Below are 15,627 nucleotides of genomic sequence, written 5' to 3'. Positions count from 1 at the left end.
ACTAGCAGGTATGTTCCAAAATAACTTAAATGTCATGCATATGACCACAAATGACTGAGTTAGATAGAAATGACCCAAAGCCCTTGCGAAAGTAAACATGCTTCCGAAGACTTGCGGCTGCAACTTTAAGTTCAAGTTCACCTCTGAGTGACCTAGTTAAAGAATTTGAAGTGGCCTAGTAAAAGGCCAAACTTAGATGAGTGCCTGTGGCATGACTCCAAATGTTCCGTTTATTCTTTGAAAACACACAAATTTGGCTGATTTAGATGAATTCTGCAAGGAATAGTGGGCAGAAATTCCTTCACAGTGAAATAAAAAAGTCAGTGTTAATTATCTCAAACCCTTGATAGCAACTGTTGCTGTCAAGAACCACAATCAGCTGTTAGTAGTAGGACACAATAACTTTTTCACATAAGTACAGGTTGGTGTGTAAGAATAAATAATTTGTTAAAAACTACTTTTTTATTAGGATTGATAAAGCATCTGTGTTGAAAGCCCAGTTAAAAATCTGCTTAGGGCCCCAAAAAGGCTGGGGTCAGCCCTGCATTAACTTTGATCAAAGTCCACTGGTCCTAGTCACCTCTTAGACCTGACAACCGTTTATTTCTGGTGGTTCAACATAGAAACAACAGAGCAATAACAACAGGGCCGCATGCATCACTGCTTCTGTTTGAGACCTCGATAATTATAATCTTCTCCAAATGAGGAAGCGATCGGGGGGAAGAAAACAAATTAGCGCCCAGCTGGAGAGATGAGGGAAGAGGGGAGAGGTGGAATGCAAAGGAGAGAAAGGAAAAACTGTTTCTCCCTCCACCAAAAGCCTCCAGTCTATCACATCTGACCTGGTCTGCAGTCATTCTCAAGTTTTGCTGTGTTTTAGTTACTTGGAAAGTGTGAACTCAGAGGTGGGTAACAGCGTTCCCTATAAAAAGGCAGAATTTTAAAATGGCGACGCCCATAAACATCRTTTAACTTTTACCTTCCATAAGCAAACAYCRCTTTTAATTAGCTCCGTTTAGAGTTACAAGCGCTACATGTAACATGGCTTTAAGAGACGCTATTACTTGGAAATTAGGGTTCTAAATCCTGATTTCCCAGTCAGAAATTCAACTGGAACGCCCTCCAAAGTCAGATTTCCCACTGGGAACAACTCCCACTACCCCCAGCTACAACCTKTAGGGCGGATTTCACTTTTCAATATGGCCGCTCTTAGCATAAACAGTAGGAAGAAATTCTGACTTCTTAACAATAGCTAAGAATACTGTTACAGGACAGCATATTTTTGCTTTTGTAAAAAGAAAAAAAGGGTAAATTTCCACCCATAAACTAAGACATTTTTAGATTAATCTCAAAAGAATTTCTAGAAAACACAGACATTTTGAGATTAATCTCAGAAATTTTCTTGAAAAAAATGTTAATTTTCTGAATTTGAAAAGTTAAAAATTTGCTAGAAAAAATTTCTAAAATTTTGAGATTAATCTAGAAAAAAATTGTCTTTTGTAATTTTTTGAGTATTTTATTGCAAATTTTCTACTTTTGAAAAAAAAATTCTAGAAAATTTTTTAGATGATTCTAAAACATTCTGAGATTTTTTTTTTCACAAATTTTCCACTTTTGGAGCTCAAACATTTTTATGTYTTTTTTCTACAAAATTTCTAAGGTTTTTGGCAAAAATGTACTATTCCTTTTTATTTTCTATTCACAATAGGCCTAATATGTCATCATACTGTTAAATCAGGTTTACTTTAGCACTTGAAAGGCTCAATTGGAAAGTACATATGATTGAATTAAACTTTTTTTTTTATCATTCTGCGCTACTGGAGCGCAGAATTACAAGTAGTAACTGCAGTTACAGTTGACTGAATTTGCAGGGCGATCCAGTTGATTTTWTTCAACAGGAAAGTTGAAATTTCCCATTTCAGAGTACAACTGGAACGCAGCATCAGTCGGCAGGTGATGCAAGAGGACACGTACTCATGTCGGCTCATTGTGCTTGTATGAAAGCTCTTTGATCCGCTGCTCTGCATTGACGGGGGATCAAAGTGTCACCAACAGCAGCTCCCTCTTAATCTAAGCAATCAGCTGGAAATTATATCAGTTGTCCTTTCATCGACGTTCTGCCCACAGCCCCTCTTTTCTCCTCCTGGTGAATGCAGAAGGGGGCAGAGCAGAGGAAAGAGAGGGATGCTGGAGAGGGAGGAGATGAAAACAGGAGCCGGGGCTAGCGTGAGCAGCAGAGGTCACCGGGGATGGAAAGCACGCACACATGCAGCAGGCGCAGCATGGATGCAGCGTTTTGGTGCAGCAGCAGCAGCAGATCAGGTTGTCCTGGCTCCTGCAGACRCTTCAYGGGACGCTGAGGACGAGCTCAGTAAGTCTGAACCTTCTCAACTAAAACTGGGAATCTGTTAAACTTCACTGCAAAATCGCAATTTTACCAACTATTTTTGGTCYAGTTTCTGGTGTAAATATCTTGCTGCACTTGAAAGAAGACTAAACTAACTTACAAGAAACTTTCAGCAAGATTTGAGAGTTGGCTTCAGTTTGACTTTACTGATTAAAAAAGWACTAAAAGTTCCACTGGCAGATTTTTTCACTAATATATTTCTCCCAAATTATCTACCAGGAGAACTACAACTTTTTCACTRTTAAGAAAKKATTAACTCAAAACAAGCTCCTGTTGAAAAGTTGGCTTTAAGTTAGTTTTGTCTTCTTTCAAGTGAACTGAGATRTTTGMATTACAAACTACTAAAAATACTTGATAATACTTGTRTTTTTGCAGCAAAAACATGCATTCTTACAAARTATTTTTAATATTTTCTGGTGCAAATACGTTAGTACGCTTGAAAGACGAGACAACTAACATACAAGTAACATTTCAGCAAGATATAGGAGCTTGTTTTGAGTCAATAATTTCTTAATTTCTGGTTAACAGTAATTGAACACTGGCAGATTATTTATAACTTTGGAAAAATGTCTTGTTATAAGTGAAATTATTTCCAGTAGAACTAGAACTTTATCATCAATATTGAGGAATTATTGACTTAAAACAAACTCCTACATCTTGTTGAAAAGTTACTTTTAAGTTAGTTTTGCCTTATTTCAAGAGTATTAAGATATTTACACCAGAAACTAGACCAGAAATACTTGGTAAGATTGTGYAAGGCAGTGTAAGGAGGCAGTTTGATTCATTAAAGCCTCTCAGATTAATTAAAGTAAAACTAAAGAAGCAGAAAAAGATGCAGATTGATCGACTTTTCCTTTTCCTCTTGGCTTCTAAACAGAAACAGAGCAGAACAGCAGGTGACCAGACTTCTGACTGATGTCAATAAATCACTTTAATGCCTCACATCCATTCGGTTCAGCTGCAGAGGGAAGAGTATGTCCTGAATTATCTGTGTCCAAAACAGAGACAGTTTCAGTTTCATAGTTTGATTTGGGAATGCATTAATGGTGCTTCACAGCAGCAGCTTTTCTGTCACACTATATTCGGCTCAGCAGGGGAACCAAAACACGCTCGAAGACTCGAGTTTCTCTGCAAGCCAGGAATGRAAAACCTCCACAGATCCTGATCAGAATTCCTGCAGATATCTTTTTCCGACATAAATCCWTTCAARYKKKSCYTTYMARSMKTKSMRGKYCMRRRSYKGKTKKTTWTTTTTTGTTTGTTTTTTGAGTTCATATGCAGGTCTGCAGAGAATCAAAACGTGTTTTATTTAGATTGTCTGATTATTATGTTTTTAAAAGAAAAAAGTCGGATCTGATTTCTCTTTCGAGGGCTTTAATGGAAAATCTCATTAAGGGCTCATTAAGGGTGTTTCCATCTGTTTTTATTCTTAAATTAAAAAAATATTACCAAACTCAAACTAGTTACTCCTAATATGCATGAAATGTATCAATATTGTGTCCATGTTTTCACATTAAAATTRTTCTGAAGAGGCTTGACTGAAGATGTTTGATTTGTTTCATCCTCTGCTATTTGTTTTGCTTGACAATACTGGATTTGAGAACAGTTCTGGAGTTATTTTAAATATTGGATTCAAAGGCCTTAAGGCTCAACGTGTGTATCTGAACTTACAGACACTCTGATCAGGTAAGAAAAGACACAAATTAAAAAAATACCTGATAACTGAAAATAATCAAAATGCAGATTAGCTAGCAGCAAAAAAAAAATTGCATTTTTTTCCCTTTGCAGATAAATATGGAGAGCGAAGAGTGCCAAATTGCAATAAATTTGGCACTCTTATTAAATAATTATTTAAACGTGTAACTATTTTTGTATAGCTGGAAAAAACCCCAGAAATAATTAATCAACTACGGAATTAATCATATGTGCCTGATTTTATTTTAAAAACTAGAAATAATTATTTCATGATTTAATTAATCATTTAATGTTTCTGTTCTGAAGGACATCATGGATTAATTTAAACTGACAACTTCCCCCATCAAACTCTGTCAGGTCAGGATTTTAAATTAAATGTTGAGGTTTTCTAAATTTCTAAAGTGAGATTATTCAGCTTCAAAAACAAAAAAAACTACAAATATATTAGAGAGAATTTAAAATGGTACAGGTAGAATAAACTCACACCGTGTTTTTAAAAGCCAAGGATAAAAAGCCCAAATTTCTACAAMACTAGAAAATATTTACAAGAAMTGTTTTAAAAACTGCTTTGAGATTGAGCTTTAATCTAAAATTAGATTACCTTTCACCATCGCTGCATTATTGCGTGTTAATTATCCCAATTAGTGGCTCCCATTTGTCATCTGTCGTCAGCCATTCATGCCAGAGAAGATAACAGGGCCTATTGTGACTGGAGGCGACCTTTGACCTGGTGTGGTTATTAAACAGGCTGCAGAACAGTTGGTRGTCAGTCACCATGCACCGGTCAATTGCTGCCCAGCAGATCAGATGTTTTTGTGTTTGTCCTGAGCGAGGTCTTGTTGGGTGTAAACTTGGCACCTCGTTTGCTGAGCGGCTCTAAATATCTGAGAGACAAAAACACAGAAAGCTGGTCAGGCTGCTGTGAACACGTTCATGCAACAAAGAGACAGGAARTAAACAGGTTTTATCTGCAAAGAAGAGCCACTTCTTTGGTTGACAGAACTGGAGTATTAGAGCCACACTAATAAAAAAATGTTATTAAATTACGGGAATAAAGTAAATTCATGGGAGTAAAGTCATAATGTCACARGAATAATGTTGGATGACAATAATTTCAAAATAAAAAATTGAAAACTAAAACTATGAGAATAAAAGTTAGAATACTATACCTTTATTCTCATATAAGTTTACACTAGTAATATTTTATTCCCATAATTTCACTACTTTATTCTTTGGGGTTTTTTTTGTATTTTTGTACTCCATCACCTTTGAAAATTAACTAAATRAATTCATGTGTATCTAAGTTTTGAGTCTAAAGTGTTTCAGCTGGATCTACATTTCAGTTTTTATTTATCTCTCTCTCTGCCTGGCAGCCATTATGCCGGTCTCCATGGTAACCGAGTCCCACCAGTTAACGGACTGGCCTGCGGTTTCCGAGGCGCCGCCGGCTGCCAACCTCACGGAGCTGGAGCGGGACCCCCTGCTGGCCGCGGCGGAGGTGGTGGTTCTGGCCGTCATCCTGCTGCTGGCGCTGGTCGGGAACGGGCTGGTTCTGGTGGTTCTGCTGCGGCGGAGGCAGAACCACAGCCCGCTGCACCAGTTCATGCTGAACCTGTGTGTGGCTGACCTGGTGGTGGCGCTGTTCCAGGTAAACGCGTGCTGACTTTTAATGGGTCCAGAACGTTTACGGAGAGCAGAAACGACGTAATCAAGCACTATATATTAAAAAAAGAGAAAAAAATACTAAAAGTATATTTGGGGTTTATTATGGATGAACATCTTTAGTAATTTTAAAAAAGTTACAGTATTTAAATGTGTACCACTCAAAACCTGCTTATATCCAGATCAATATGCAGAAATAAGTGAATAGAACATTTTAAAGAATTGAGGCAACAAATTCTGCCTTTATTGTACTAATAYTTAAAATATGTCAATAGACGAAATCACAAAAGACAAGATATTTTTTCTCTCAACATATTTGGGTTTGGTATATCAAGTTAATATTTCCCCAGTGATTTTTTCCCTGTGGTTTTCCTCCATCAGGTGTTGCCTCAGCTGGTTTGGGACGCCAGGGGGCGCTTTCCAGGCCCAGACTTCCTGTGCCGCCTGGTGAAATACCTCCAGGTTCTGGGGATGTTCGCCTCTTCCTACATGATTGTGGCCATGACCRTAGATCGCCACTATGCGATCTGCTGCCCCCTGCAGGCGCACCGCAGTGGTGCAACAAAGCGCTGGAACACGCTCATWTTGCTGGCGTGGAGTCTCTCCCTGCTGCTCAGCTTTCCACAGGTAGCGAGCATGATGAGACATAAACCAGTTTAAAAATTACTATTAAGCTTTTCATAACTGATTAAAGGTGATCTATTATGTTTCTTTTTACTTTGAGATCATTAAAGTATTTTGAAATTGAACTGATCTAATTATTACAATTTTTGTGTAAAATCTTTCTAAGATAATGAGATAGTCTGGTCAGTTCTGGCTATCAAGAGCTCCTTTCAAAATTAGCTCTTTYATACGACAGTGTATTAGGGCCATTGCAGATAAAAAAAATAGGGGGGAAAAAGAGTAACTTTCTGCAAAAAATATATATATATATATACTGCTCAAAAAAATAAAGGGAACACTTCAGTGTTCACTTACATGTTAAAAGTGTTCCCTTTATTTTTTTGAGCAGTGTATTTAGATCAATTTATTCAMACTTGGAAAAACCTGGAAATTACAGAGTTTGAAAAGTCAAAAAACACCAGAAATGTTTATATCAATATCAGAAATTTTCTAGACAAAACAAAACAATTTCTGAGTTTGAAAAGTCACAAAATTTGCTACAGAGAGGTCCAAAATTTTTAGATTAATATCCAAAATTTTCTAGAAAAACATGGAAGTTTCTGAGTTAGAAAAATCAAAAATTTGAAARAGAAAACTCAAATTTTGAGATTAATCTAAAAGATTTTGTAGAAAATATTTGGAAATTTCTGATTTTCAAAAGTCAAATATTTTCTGCTTTTGAAACTCAGAAATGTTCTTGTTTTTTCTAGAAAATCCCTGGGGTTRATTTCAAACAGCTATACAGCGGTAAAACCAGCTGATAAGATKTGCTGGAACTCTGCTTGGGTTGCTAGGTAACAGGGCTGAAATCCTTTCGGTTGCTCGGTAACAGCGCAGCTAGTTGATTCTGACTTAACAGTTGGGAGGATTTTAAAACCAGACATCAAAAAACATTCTTGCTCAAAAACATGAGTGTTTTTTATAAACATTGAAAATGTGAATTTTGTGTAATAAATCCTCTTTAACGTYCACTCACCTGTTCGCCCTGCAGGTTTTCATCTTCTCCCGTTCTGAAGTGGCGCCAGGCGTCTACGAATGTTGGGGACACTTTGCCCAGTCCTGGGGCCTCAAAGCCTACATAACATGGATGACCCTGGCCATCTTCATCATCCCCGTCCTCATCATCACTTTTTGTCAGGTAYAGAAGAGATGAGAAGTTTAAAAATGATCGCCGCTGGACTTTTTCCTCTGTCACCTCCATCAGGTGCGCATCTTCAAGGAGATTCATCAGAGTTTGTACAGGAGATCAGAGCGCCGCCTGTCCCCCACTCCTCTTCCTCTATCCAGACAAGACAGCCAGAGCGGAGGAGGAAGAGGAGGAGGAGGAAGGTCTGGCCTGCCGGTTTACGTCTCACCTCTCACCTTCAACAACCCTGGGAGGCCCAACACCTCTGATGGTGGATCGGCCCTTCAGATGAGTCCGGTCCGGTCCGGCAGCGCGTCTTCACAAACAAACAGCAGCTGTGCTGGTGAGACACTTTCRGTTCATTTATAATCGATTTATGGTCAGAAGTTCATGTTTACACATCAGGGGCTTCAATGTTAGTCTTTCTGAATGTTTGTTTTGTTATTGAACGTTGCAAAAAAAAAAAAAAAAAAAAGAAAAAGGTAAATTTATTGTGGATTTTCTCCCTTCCACACAAAGTCAAAATTTAACAGATAGCCTCAAATGTTTACATACATCCGTATTGGTAAGCTGCACGTTGATCACATGCTTTTTTTGTAGCTTTCAGCAACTATCTGGCACATTTCCTGCTAAGCTCATTTTAAATGYTTTGGTTTCCTGGTTCTGACCCATTTTTAAACAAAGTGCAAACRTTTTCCCCAGTGTTGAGGTCAGGAAGCTTGATGCAAACTACATTTAATGTGTTTGGGATGATTTTCTGTGGCAAAATGTTGCTCTCACATAATAAAGCATGCAATAAAAACTAAAATGTGAAGTAAAAAATAAAATAAAGCTTAAAAAGTAAAGTGAATAAAAACCTAAATAAAAGGGAAATAAAAATAAATGTAAAATAAAACATTKAATACAAATAAATATAAAATTGAAAAGTACATATAAGTGAAATATACAAGTAAAATAAATAAAAATACATATATAAGTAAAATAAATGAAAAACAAAACATTAGATCTGCAAAATRAGTAAAAATTAGAAAAGACACAAGTAAATTAAAATGCAATTAATAAATGAAAAAACATAAATTTCAAACAAAAATAAAGGTAAAAATGAAAAATATAAATGTAAATAAAAATTCATGTAAATCTAAACTAAATAAAAAACATGAAAAATAAAAGTAAAAATAAAAAATATGAAAGTAAAATAGATAAAAATACATGTAAAACTAAAATAAATAAAATTAAAAACATTTATATAATTATATAAATTCACACTGACATGTGAATTTATATTGGTAGTTTATACAATATAAATTGCCAAGGCTCTATCTGATCTGGTGCTTTAAGACAAATATTGAGAAGAACTCTGTACCAACTATCAGCTATAGTGGTAATGGATGGAATAATTAAGACTAATTTTGTTTTTACTTCATTTTAAATCGACAGATAAAAATKTAAAATAATTCAAGTCTATTACATTTTCAGCCAGACTTGATGTATAGTTTGACCCTGTCTGCATTAGAGAAAATCCTCCCTCTTTGTTATACATRATCATCATCAGGGAATATTTTTCCAACTTGAAGTCAGACGTGTTGATATTCTGCAGTCTGACCCCACAGCGCCCTCTGYTGTTGGCTCCACACMCCCCCACAAAGCCCCAGTGGCCAGGGGTGGAGAGGTGACCGCTGCCATGTCAAAAACGGTTAAGATGACCCTGGTCATTGTTCTGGTCTACTCCATCTGCTGGGCCCCGTTTTTCAGCGTGCAGCTGTGGGCCGCCTGGGACCCCGACCCGCCTCAGAGAGGTACGGCCGACCCAAAAGACCCAATTCTGTCAAATTAAAGTTTGTTTTAACTCCAAAGCTATCATATCTCTTTAGGCACTTATGGTGTAATGAATATTCAACAAACGATACCATTTTTTATTGACGTTGACTGCTTGTGTTCGGGCTACAAAAAATACAAATAAAATCTATTTCTCATCTGTAGGAAAGGGTAATAAACTAAACTCGAAAACGAMGTACGTTTAGTTAGTTTTATAAACACACCATGTAGTTCCAGTTAGTTCCAGTTTGCCCCCACTAATTGCTGTGTTTTTTTCATYTCAGTTAAGAAAATGTTTTCTCATTTTCCGTTAACATAATAACCTTGATACTACCGAGTGTCTCATATTTACAGACACAGCGTTCACGCTGCTGATGCTGCTGGCCAGCCTGAACTCCTGCACCAATCCCTGGATCTACTCCGCCTTTTCCAGCAGCGTTTCTCCGGAACTGCGGCTGCTGCTGTTCTGCCGGAAGCCTCCGCATCGACGAGGCTCTTTCCCCAACGACTCCACGGCCACTCACACCTCCAACTCCTGACGGTCCAGCACTCCTCAGTCAGCGGCCGAGTTAATCACCTGAATAGCTAAGCCTGCAGTTTGTGACTTTTACATGTTTGGAAAAAATATGTAAAATACACGTATGCGTGGTCGTTAATAGTAATAACAACCACTTATACTAATAATTAAATCAGTCTTCTGTGTGAGAACCGTTGACGTCCCCAACGGCGCCCCGCATGCGCACATAAAGAACTTTGACGTCACGCTCTGTTTGCGGAAGTATTAACGGATGGAGCGGTTTATGGATCGATTTTAAATTTTAACGAAAACATTTTTTTTTCGCTTCACACGAGTCACGTGATCAACTGCTAGGTGTTACTACTGGCAAAAACGATGAAGATAACAGGAAGTGATAGGTTTACAAAGTTGCTGCCATTTTTATCGGGTGAACAAGCTAATGGAAACAGCAACTGCAGAATTGTGTCGCTTCAACATCAGCAGAATGGCAAAATAGACTTGCGTTTGTAATGGAAACGTAGCTACTGACAGAGACGTCTTTCCTAAATTCATAGTCTTTAGACATTGTTTACATCTGGTAAATATGATTTACCGTCCGCATCTGGTTTCTTCTGGTGCAGAATTATGCATGTCTCATGTCGGTAAGATAAAAGTCAGATAAGCGACATGACCAGACAATAGATGCTTTGAAAACAATTTGACAGTATCCAAATCAGTTCGGATATGGGGTTTTTTTGTGGGTGAAAAGATAGGAATTGGGCCGTTCAGAATGAGGCGTCTTTTTAAGAGGGGTGCAGATTTTGGTTGCATTTCCCTCCTATTTGAATTGATCAAAGTTTTGGTGGCATGTTAAAAGGTGTGAAATGTTGAAAATCCACCTAGAGAAAAGTCAAAGCCGTTAGAAAGAGGAAACCTAGTTTCTAGTCAATTATTTTTTAAGTTGATTTACATGAGATTCCCACAGTGAAATGTCTATATTTTCACAGAATCAGGGATTAGATTAGGTAACCCAATGATTTCCCTGCAACTTGTGTAAAAAAGGAGATTCAGCTAACCAGTGGATAAAGTAATCTTTTGACCCTATATGGAAATGCATGAAGTCAAACTTTTGACTAAAACAAAGTATGCTCAAGTTTAAAAACATGCAAATGTAAACATCCACTCAGAACTGTTTGAGTTTATATGTAGACCCAATGGGGTCAGATACTCATTTTAATAACTGTTCATTTTTTAAATAAAAAGAACTCAAGTGTGTTTAAGTCATAAAAGCCATTTATTCATGATCAACCAGAAACACACAAAACAATGAAACTCCCACTGCAACTAAGAGAATAAACTTTCCAGATAAGTAACAAGTATTTGTTCGCCATCTCGAAACATACACACAAAAAAGGTGCTGTGGCCAAATACAGTACCGTTCAACAAAAAAAAAAGAAAAAAGGAAAAGTTACATTATTTCTGTGGTTTCACCGTGTCTCGTTTTCTATAAAAATAATTTCTCTATCTGCTGTAATTGAAGGAACAACATGGGTTGAGAGCAGAGGAATGTGTACACACTTAAAACAGCAGATGAAGAAGAAACCGCCCATGAAGCCGGAAAGATGGACTTCCCATTAGTACCGGAAACGGCTGAAACAGCTCGACATCCCACATTTGGTCGTGTCTAATTGAAAAATCCCTCCATTCTGGGTTCAAACCATCCAGAACAGACAACCTCACCGTTTCGCCTCTACATTTACGTGATATGACACTTTGTTCAGTTTCCAGATGATAAAAACTGGTTACAATAAAATTAAAAAAAAGAGAAACTAAATACATTAAAAACCAACTTCCAGACATGATTATTGTTAAAAATAAAGGCTAAATATCTAATTTTATAGGGAATTTTGTGTTCCAATCACTAAAAAGGTGCCATGATGTGCGAGATAAAAACAAATCTGGACTCATTGAGTGTCAATGCGCCACAATCAGCTCCAGACTGGTGTGTTAATACTGCAGGTGGACCACAGTGAAATTGTTCATCCTCATCCTTATGTTGCATGATGAGCCACTCTGTGTGGAAGATTTCATAATAAAAAAGATAAACAAGGACAGTCAGCTGGTTGCAGTCCTGTCCTTTTATCTGTAAAGTCAGAATGAAAAAGGTTAAAAACACCCTACCTACCTAAAATACACATTTCCCCGTGCGTTAGTAATCTACATCACTGCTCCTACTTTTTAAACTTTCCTGCAGCACCGCAGCTAACAGATAAACGTCCCTGCGATCACAAGAAGCGAGCTTTTTGTTTACGTACAGTGAAGCGCAGAAGGCGGTGGGGGGAACCGTTAGTAGTAAAAATAAATGGGTCAAGTCAGTCTGTTCTCCGTTTGGGTGGTTTAGAAGGAGAAATGTGAAGTTCTGGATGTTTGCAGCAGCTCCAGACCCTGAGAGTAAATGTAAATCCTTGTTTCTTAACCGTCTACTGGTGTTTTCAAAAAAATTAAATAAAAAGTACCTGTGCTCAAAAAGCTTTTCCAAAAGGCACAGAAAATACGACGACCCGAGCAAAAACACGTTGCTATGGCGTCAGGGTTGTGGTGCGTGGCTGTGACTGCTGCTCTCCTGTGTGTGTGCGTGTCGCAGTCCATCCGCCCTGCCAGCTTTACACCGTGTCCTCGTCCATCTTGGCGACGTCGGCCATCGTGACGGTGCCCGAGTCGTGCGATTTGGGTTGCGTGGGAGATTCCAACATGGCGGCACGCTCCTCTTTGGGCTCCTCCCGCTCCTTCCTCTCCTCCTCTTTCTTCTCCTTGTCCAGAAGGCGGTAGTTGATGCCCATCCCGACAAACAGGAAGATGCTGGCGATGATGAGGATGATGCCGCAGGTCAGGTAGGTGTAGTCGTAATGGTGGTAGTAGTTATAGAAAGTACCTAAAGGAAGGAATCGGGAGGTTAATTTTTTTTATCCACTAGGCTTTACCAAAGTTCACATTTTAGAAAAAAAAAAAAATCTAAAAAGTGTGGCAGGCATTTATCAGTCACTCCAGTTTTTGAAGAAATTCATAAACATACACAGAAAAAAAAAACAGATCAATGCATTTTTCCATGCCAATTGATGGCATATTGCAAAACTTCCACAAATATGGTCAAAAACTTTGGGTTCAGTGATGCCAACTCCCACCTGCAGGTGGCAGTAATTACTTCTATGCTGATGCTTAATCCTTGATGTCAAGTTAGCCTGATCATTTATAATAATAAAGCTATTTAAGTTCTTTAAACTTGCCATGGCAACAGGCCTGCATGTAGAGTAAAGCCGACCCAGAGAGCGAAGAAAAGCAGAATATAATATAAGCAGTTTAAGTTGTTTTACACCCGTTTCCTTCAGTGGTTGTTGCTGCAGCGCCCCCACAGGTGAGGAAACGAGTAGGTTTTTAAAAGGGTTTGGTTTGTTTGACAGTAGTTTGAAAGCGAACCACAGCAGCTGAAAATGTATTAGGAAGTACTAGTACTTAAAAACCATTAGTAGTTACTGATAAAACAGAATGTGAGCAGTTGTATGGCTGCTCACATTCTGCATGTGGAAGACTTACTTGTTAGAGGAGGTCCCAGCAGCACAGGTGCGCACTCCACGATGGTGACCAGACCCACGGCTGAAGAAAACCTCTGGGCTCCCACCAGGTCCATCAGCGTCTCGAACAGCACCGCGCTCAGCCAGCCGAAGGCAAAGCCAAAGAAGATGGCGTACACCACAAATCCAGAGAAGTCTTTCGTCAGCGGTGCGAACACGTGACACACGCCGTTGTAGAGAACAGAGGCAGCAAAGAAGTACTGCACCTTGGGCCGGACCCACTTGGTGTTGGCCAGCATCCCCATGGAGGGCCGGGCGAACATGTCGACAAACGCCATGATGGACAGCAGCAAGGCGGCCTTCTCCTTGCTGATTTCCTTACTCTTGGCGTAATTGGAGAGGAAGACGAGTGGCGAGAAGAGGCCGAAGAACATGACGATGTTGCCCATCAGGTAGAGCAGGAAGCCGCGGTGCTTGAAGAGTGTCAGGTCGATGAAGGTGTTGATGGTCTGCAGGACCGTCTTCTTGGGCTGAGCCGGTGCACTGGCGTCGCCTTCCGGTTTGGCCGGCTGCGGTTTGGGTCCGATGGGCCTCATCAGCGATCCGGCCACGCAGCAGTTCAACAGCAACCCGCCGAGGATCAGGAAGCTGCCTCTCCAGCCGAACTCGTCGTACAGCCACGTGTTGAGGGGCGCCAAGGTGGACAGGAACACTGGGCTGCCTGCCATGGCGATGCCGTTGGCGATGGGCCGGCGGATGTAGAAGTACTTTCCAATCATGGTGAGGGCGGGGTTCAGGTTGAACGCCAGTCCCAACCCTGGGAAGAACATGCAGGGGAGGTTAAATGAGGGGCGAAATGTAGCTGCATTTCTGTTAACCAGAAAATTACACAAACTGAAACTACAAAAATAAATTAGCTGAATTTTAAAAAAAATGCACGTCTTTTGGTGAAGTTTTTGCGCTATGATGAGGTGGCAAAAACAAAGACGACAACAGGAAGCGGTCTTCTTCGTGGTTTGTTTGGGTTTTTTTTTCCTCCTTCGGACAAGCTAGCTCAACCAAAGCTTCGCTCAGTTCATAAAAAGTTGTTATTCAAATGCGTTTAATCCTCTTTTGTAAAATGGCCGACTTCAATTTCCCCAAAATGCTGCATATGTAGCCGCTCCAAAGTAGGAGCTTGAAACCCCAATGCCTGAATAAAACGCCAGCGCCTCCTCTGATGGATGAATTATCAATATCAGTCGCTGCCACGAATCTTAACTTATCATTTGAACAAACTTGTTCATGTGATTTTAATTTCCTTTCTTATTTAATGAAAACACAGCAATTGTGAAAGTGTTTTTTCGACATTAGCAGAACATAGACAAAGATTTACACATTTGTAATGGAACCACAGCCGTTAAGAAGAATGAGAGATGGAGATAAACTCTTACCTCCTACTACGCCAATGAAGAAGTAAAGTTGCTCCACGGTGTTGCAGAAGGAAGCAGCAACCAACCCCGAACCGGCCAGACAGCCACCCAGGATGATGATTGGTCGACTGCCAAATTTGTTCACCAGGATGCTGCTGATTGGACCTGAGCAGGACAAGAGGAATAGAGATTTTTTTTTAAATTAATGTTTTGCAATCCAGATTCCCTGGAATGCAAAAAATGATCAGACTCTGAACTATCAAAGTTTTCATGACTAAAAAAGGATTAATAAACATCTGGCTGCTATAAAACAATCTCAGGACAGAGGAAAACTTGGAAAATGTGTGCATCACCCAATCAACCACTAGAGGGCGCCATGTTAGCAAAAAACAAGACAATTATTGCGTAACTGAGACAGAAGGTAGGCCACGGGAGGGTGGAAGAGTGGAGCTGGCAGAGAAAAGAAAAATATCTTCTCGTGTGGCGCTTTGTGGTGGAATCTCAATGAATCTGGTCTCCAGACGGAGCCATGCTGAGATTCTCTGCTGGTGTAAAATAAAGTTCAGTTCCTGATCAGTGGCTCTGTGAGCAGCCATGCTGGGAGAGAGGATAGCAGCCAGAGGATTGCTCCAAGCTTCATTTCCCTCTCTCCAACATTTACTAGCTTTTTAAAAACTTTATTTTATTTGAATTAGTAGCAGAAATAAAAACTGCCATTCTTTAAGACTGTGCAAAACATAAATAAATAGAGACACCAGGAAAGCACAAGAAGAACTGAACTT

General features: G+C 39.3%; 2 protein-coding genes across 3 annotated transcripts in view; one reads left to right on the top strand and one right to left on the bottom strand.

Moving 5' to 3' along the window:
- The first annotated feature begins 1,965 nt into the window (after positions 1-1,965).
- On the top strand, positions 1,966-11,318 carry LOC103467895 (vasopressin V2 receptor-like). 2 transcript variants are annotated; one of them, XM_008414623.2, is made up of 7 exons: positions 1,966-2,371; positions 5,476-5,750; positions 6,146-6,391; positions 7,419-7,565; positions 7,632-7,896; positions 9,164-9,349; positions 9,723-11,318. In XM_008414623.2, the coding sequence occupies exons 1-7, from the start codon at positions 2,185-2,187 to the stop codon at positions 9,905-9,907; spliced, it is 1,491 nt and encodes a 496-aa protein (XP_008412845.1). In that variant the 5' UTR covers positions 1,966-2,184; the 3' UTR covers positions 9,908-11,318. The 2 variants fall into 2 exon arrangements, with proteins under 2 accessions (XP_008412845.1, XP_017161449.1); XM_017305960.1 differs by lacking the exon at positions 9,164-9,349.
- LOC103467894 (monocarboxylate transporter 1-like) overlaps positions 11,140-15,627 on the bottom strand; it is a 26,683-nt gene continuing 22,195 nt past the window's right edge. Inside the window, exons 3-5 of the mRNA XM_008414622.2 lie at positions 14,867-15,010; positions 13,456-14,250; positions 11,140-12,796 (exon numbers count right to left, since the gene is read on the bottom strand). Coding sequence (XP_008412844.1) covers positions 12,528-12,796; positions 13,456-14,250; positions 14,867-15,010 — 1,208 coding nt within the window. The 3' untranslated portion in view covers positions 11,140-12,527. The remainder of the gene's footprint in view (positions 12,797-13,455; positions 14,251-14,866; positions 15,011-15,627) is intronic.

Source organism: Poecilia reticulata, linkage group LG7 (assembly GCF_000633615.1).
Source record: "Poecilia reticulata strain Guanapo linkage group LG7, Guppy_female_1.0+MT, whole genome shotgun sequence".
Classification (NCBI taxonomy): Eukaryota; Metazoa; Chordata; class Actinopteri; order Cyprinodontiformes; family Poeciliidae; genus Poecilia; species Poecilia reticulata.
This window is presented reverse-complemented; position numbering and strand designations above follow the sequence as displayed.